Consider the following 6,321-nt stretch of genomic DNA (forward strand, 5'->3'; position numbering starts at 1 on the left):
GCTTGTTTTCTATTTCCATCTTCTGCCACCACTGATCCCAAGTACTTAAATTGGTTATTTGTTACAGGTCTTTGCCCATAATCATAGCACCTTCACTCTGAACCTCTTCCCTATTCTTTACAGCAGAGGGCTCTGAAGGCTAAACAATAAACAACTGAAGAACTGCAGATGCTGGAAATCAGAAACAAAAACAGAAATTGCTGAAAAATTCACCAGGTCTGGTAGGATCTATGGAGAGAAAACAGAGTTAATGTTTCCAGTCCAGTGATCCTTCTTCAGAAGTGCCCTTGGTGAATTCCTGCAGTGTACCTTGCAGATGGTGTACACCATTGCTACTGTGTGTCAGTGGAGGGAGTGGATGCTTGTGGATATTGTGCCAATCAAGCAGGCTGCTTTGGCCTGGACGGGGTCAAGGTGGAGTGTTGTTTCAGCTGCACTCATCCAGGCAAGTGGAGAGTATTTCATCATACTCTTCAGTTGTTGATGGCAGACAAGTTTCAGGAAGTCAGGAAAGGAGTTACTCACTGGTATCCCTATCCTCTGACCTGCTACTGTAGCTGCGGCATTCACATGGATTCAGCACTACATTTAACTTTTAACTTCACACAACGCACTTGAATAGGATTAGTTAGAAAAACAATATATTTATGCAATGTTGAGATATACACCATTGTATACAAAGAAATCAAATGCACTTTTTTCAAGCCTTTTCTTTTTCCATCTTGGAGTTAAGATGGAAACTTAGATTTTATAAATCTAAGTCACATTATGATACAATTTAAACATTTAGCAAGAATTTCAAAGAGTATACCAAAATTGCCCAGATAGAGAAATTTTAGAATTAAGCATGCCAATGATTTAAGTGAAGATAATTGGCCTACTGGTAAATAATTACCAAGGAAACAAAATTTCTACTTCTTCACGTAACATGGAAATGCTGGATAAATGCAAATTAGAAAGGCCACCTGACCTCCTCCAGCTCCCACTAAAATATCATCTCATTCGTGATAAATTATTCTCTAAACCAACTCGCTGACAAGAGACTCACATTTATGTACATTTTCCACATTGCAGTTAAGAAAGGCATAATGTTCTCAGCATTTAATTTGCCTGACTGCTTTTTTAAAAAAATAAAGACTTGATGCAGTCAAATCCTGTCAATGCAATCAGAGAACAACAAAGATATACTTGTTCTTATTAGGAGCCATTTGACCAAAATTTGATCTCCTGCCCAATCTATAGGGGAAGCTTAAGCAAAAGTAGACTTGCAAAATAGGAAATTTGTCGAAGCAGTAAATATCTCATAATTAATTCCATTTGCACGGCCTTGTGATGCATTAATCCTGTGATCACCAAAATCTGAAAATGATCCTTAAAAATGAAAATCAAAATGTACTTCTGTACTTAAAACCTTTAACTAACACAAATTCAGATATCAATGTTTGCACAAACAGGTCTATAAATTGCCGAACATGCTAAAATCAATACTCAGTCAGCTATGGCAGTAACAAAGAATTCCATTTAAAGACAATTATTGATTAACAGTTTTTTTTGGTTTGGTTGTGTCGGTTTTGCACTACAGGGTAGAAAGTTCATAAAAGCAATGAAAAGGACCCACTGTGCACACTGTAGTCATTTTTGTGTAAAAATATCTTCATTGCTTCATCTGTTGGAACCCAGCGATAGCCATAATGTTTTTTCTAAATATAATTAATAGACAATGTATTAATAATAAAGTGTAAAGCAAATGTGTACTGCTATTCACATTGTGTAAATGAAGCTTAATGCAAATAAGAATATCAATTCAAAAAGGACTCAAGCCTGATTTAAAAGTTCCTATTTAAAGTTCCTTTTAAAGATTTCTATTCTATATTGTGTTTCCTTGTAAAAAAAAGACTAAGATACTGTTGTTCAATTAAAATTTTCTCATCACATTTCATGACATTGAAAGTGGTCACTGATTTCTTAAATTCTACATTCAAAGCCTGAAAAGTATAAAGTACAACTTGAAATTTAATATTTACCTTGTCACTTAATTTCAGTATTAGTTATACTGCCGTTCTGGACCAGTAACATACTACATATTAACTAAGACAGGTTGTTCTGTGTTCAGTGGTTCAGGTAGAAACTTGAACAGTTTTGGTTTCACTCTATAACGCTTTCCTTCATGCAGGAAAGATATCCTACACTTAAGTTGATTTTCCATTTCTTGGTACAAAATACTTTTAAAAATATCAGAATGGGTAGAACTCAGGTTAAAATTGTTAGTAACATTCCAGAATTATCAAATTAAGGGTTTAGTGAATAAGGCCATTTTATTTAAACATGAGCAAGATTGATACAATTCTCACTCTTAAATAGTCATATCATCATGAATATAGCAAATTGTTTCAATAATTTAAAATTTCATAGCAAAGACGTATCAAAGATGTTTTGTATACTAATTCCTTTTCCAATGATCTACTATTCTTACTAAAAGCACGCATAATCTGTCTGGAGTTTGCACATTCTCCTCATTATCTGCGAGGGTTTCCTCCCACGGTCCAAAGATGTGCAGGCTAAGCAGCTGGCCATGCTAAATTGCCCATAGTGTCTACGGCTATGCAGTAAATGCAGGATTACGGTAATAGGGTTTTGGAGGTTGGACACTTTTTGGATGGTCAGTGTGGACTTGGTGGGCCAAATGGCCTCTGTCTGTACCGTAGAGTTTCTATGATGATCAGCTTAGATTTCCACAAGCTGGAGTACCAATAGTGCAACAGATTAAGGTTAAGGTGCTCATTACTGCTGCTGATGTCCCGAAAGAGATTGAATAAAGTCTCATCAGCTACTCTTGACTTCAAATTCATTATGGAGGTTATGATTTATCTCTGAACAAAACCTTTCAGAGGCCACCCCTCTTTCCCTCAAACTCATGCCTCGGATTGTTATGCTTGGAGGTCACTTTCCCTAAACCCAGTAGACAGGTCCCCAGGTTCGCCAGTCAGGAAACTAGCCACTTATCTCACCTGCCATGAAGGCAGGCAATCAGGGAGGTGTGGAGTCACAACCCTCAGGTGGTCTTCAAATAAGCATTTAAAAAGTTTTAAAGTGTCTCAATGGATCTTCTCACTCAGAACTTCAAATAGGTAAGGAAGGTAAGCAAGTGTCTCTCTATGGTCAACTCGCCTAATCATTTCCCCTACTCACCCTCTGATTGGACGGGACATTTCTCCCATGACTTTCATTGCTCTGATGAGATTAGCTTCCGCTAACTAGCACGCTACTGAACACATTTACTGAAAATTAGTCTATGAGCTATGTTAACATCAATTTGCTTAAACTGCCTAACTATTGCATTAAAATACATCCTCAGAAAAAAATTTCCACAAACACATTAAGCACCATACAAGTAGAGGAAGACAAAACTCCTGAATTGTGACATATTAAATTAATAATTTGAAGTAAAACAAATGGACATTTCGAAATGCAAAAATAATCAGAAGAGCAGCCACAGTGGAGACTTGTTAAAGGTAAGCAGCATTTGAAAGATTCATTCTGAATGTGTTTTTAAAACAGACCAACAAGAGAGATAACATATTGCAACAGGATGTAATTTACACTGGATTTTCATTTCTCACAAATGTCTGAATACAAAAATAAGACAGTGGAATCAAGGAAACTAACAGCATGGTTAGAACATTGGCTGACAGAGTAAAAGAGGTTATCTGGGCCAGAAACACTGTATTTCAAGCATTGTGACTATGCCTAATTTTTATTCTCAAGGTTCATACTAATGTTTTGATCTTGGCCATTGAGAGCTAAGTCCTGATGACACAAAAGTAAAGTGTTTAGCAACTAGAAGAGGACACTGTGGATTGTATTGACAGATCAATGGAATGGGCAAACAAATCGGTTGATACGAAATGATACACACCAGGAGAAAAAACAATGATGGGAGCAAATACTAGGTGGAAAGGTTCTTTGAAGAATGTAAATGAGCAGAGTAGTCAGAGGGCGCAGAGTTCCCAGCTTCAGGTTGAGACAAAAGGGAGGCAGAGGGCAAAAGTGGTGGTAGTGGCAGTGGCTTGTGTGCAATTCTGCCACTTCTATTCCCAATTCTATTAATCGGGGAAGGGATGGGGAAGAGTAAAGCGAATGGGCTGTGTGGGAGGTAGAATGGAATGGTTTTTTATGCTGTTCCACAGATCTCCTAAGATCTGTGCACAACAGCAGCTTACAGAAGCAGAAGCTATGCATCAGCACACTGATGGCTTGTGGAGCTTTCTGGCTTAGAGGGAAGGTTAAAGTAAACCCGCCACCTTGCCAAAATCGGGCAGATTGAGATCACTGGGTGCTCATTTTCTGATCGAAACATTCATGGTTCTGGGTGACTGTTATGAGCTCTGCAAATCTGTTCCATTCCAGCCAGGGTAAGGGCAGCACCAAAACAGTTTTATTCAATGTGAAAGAGTGGTAAAAAAAAATGGGCAAAAAAAATGGACAAAAGAAAAAGCAGCAGTGAAATTTAATGACGAATCTTTTCCTTCCTGATATTTCAGGTCTCTGTTCTCTATTTGGCTTGGTCATTTTGAAGAAGAAAATTCTTTTTTTGAGACCACACTGCTGATCTAGCTCAGGTGTGGTGCTCTTCCTGGGTCTATTACCTCCATTCCCTCCCACAGCACCAACGCCCCACCACCCCCTCACCCCACTCATTAACTGGGTATCAGCAGCAGGCTGGCAAAAGAAAGGGAATGCTATCTGGGATCTATCACATCCCAGATCCGGATTTCTACAATGAACTGCAAAACTAAGCCCCGGGTGTTCTAACACGCATTAGCCCAAAAGTGACAGTGAAAGTAGATAGTCACTTAAAAGACAGCTTTAATTTTTAAATATTTAATTTCATGAAGTACAAGAGTGAAATACAGTGACAGATTTGTACAAAACATTGTCTAGAACACAGCAGCTTTTTGTGAGGCTAAGAATGCTGCGCATTCAAGCCCCATGTTGGCATGCTGTAAAACACTGCATTAAAAAGTGCATCAACTGGTGGGCTAAGACCAGAAAATGGCAGAAACGATTTCTTTGCTGTTTCTGAGGCCCTGCCATCAATAACAGAAGCAAATAATTAACAAAACCACGGAAATTTATCCCAAAAATAAGTGCATCGGCTTGTCAACAAGGCAAGAGTAAACGCTGCAGAGATTGTTGACTTTTTGGGATTGTACACAACAGCTTCCTACCCACACAAAGTAAGATTTTGTATTTGTGTCACAAAACAAATTTGAAGTAGGGGGAGATTTTAACTCATGTTTTCAATGGGAAACTAACAGGTTTCCCAGAGTAGTCTGAAGCCTCCGTAATGGCAGGTATTTCTCCTCATTAACTTGCTGTTAGTCCACTTCCTACTGTGAAGTTCTGAGTAGGAAAATATGTTTGGGTTAAACCTGTCTATCATAAAATTAAGATTCACCTTTGTTCCCTTATATAAAAAAAATCTAGAATCTACACAGGAGTAACCATCACAGATTTCAGAGTTTGGGATAATCTCTGATATTTTTGTCTCCTTCCAATCCAGCAACATTATCCCCCCTCCAGCCAGGGGAATGCTAAATGGTGGAGTTGTAGATTTCTCAATGGCTGTGGTATGTGCCGATATGTTATCAGACAGTAGCAGGAGTGGTGTGTTAAGGAGAGAATAGTCCCTCCTGCTCTACTTTATTGGATGAACTCCTCTTCTTCACACAGGGGAAAGGATATCACTTGTGTGCTGGTTTCATAGGAAAAACAACAAAGACTGTTATTTCTATACCAAATAGAGAGTGGAATTTAACCACGAGAAAAACGTTTTTGCAGGACCCAGACTGACAAAAAACATTGCATCCTCTGTTGAGGCAATTCAGAAACAACTCATTTGGAGTCTTCAACATTTTTTCTGTGTAGGCATAAACTCAGCCACCAGGAAACTAATTAAAACATTTTTTTAAAGCAGGCATTTCTTCTACCAATTTAAACTGCTAAACCAGATAAAAAGAGAGGTGATCCGGAACATACATTCTAGGTCACCTTACCCCACTCAACACAAAATTTTATGTCAGCATAGGTGAAAAACCGTACCATTCTTGATAACAGTACATGCTTTTATCCCCCCGCTAATCATTCTCTGTCAATGCTCGCATTCTCAGAGCTGGTTAGAATAAAAATTGCGCCTGGATAAGCATCATATTTAGAAATTGCAAGTCAGCCATGAGTTAAGAGAAGACATTGCATTCACCATTGTTCTATGAAAGGTTATGCTTCAATGCAAACCAGTTGAGAAAATTTAACGCTTAGTCC

The 6,321-nt window shown here is 38.3% G+C and overlaps 1 protein-coding gene across 9 annotated transcripts in view; it reads right to left on the reverse strand.

Annotated features, from left to right (window-relative positions):
* Nucleotides 1-6,321, reverse strand: part of ctbp1 (C-terminal binding protein 1) — a 326,742-nt gene that overhangs the window by 65,781 nt on the left and 254,640 nt on the right. Inside the window, exon 2 of one of the 9 annotated variants that reach the window (XM_048599909.1) lies at nucleotides 1,619-1,700. The exons of the other annotated variants lie outside the window; for them this stretch is intronic. Within the exon in view, the coding sequence (XP_048455866.1) occupies nucleotides 1,619-1,658 (40 nt within the window). The 5' untranslated portion in view covers nucleotides 1,659-1,700. The remainder of the gene's footprint in view (nucleotides 1-1,618; nucleotides 1,701-6,321) is intronic. 9 annotated transcript variants of the gene reach the window in all.

The sequence above is a fragment of the Rhincodon typus genome, chromosome 1, assembly GCF_021869965.1.
Source record: "Rhincodon typus isolate 14 chromosome 1, sRhiTyp1.1, whole genome shotgun sequence".
NCBI lineage: Eukaryota > Metazoa > Chordata > Chondrichthyes > Orectolobiformes > Rhincodontidae > Rhincodon > Rhincodon typus.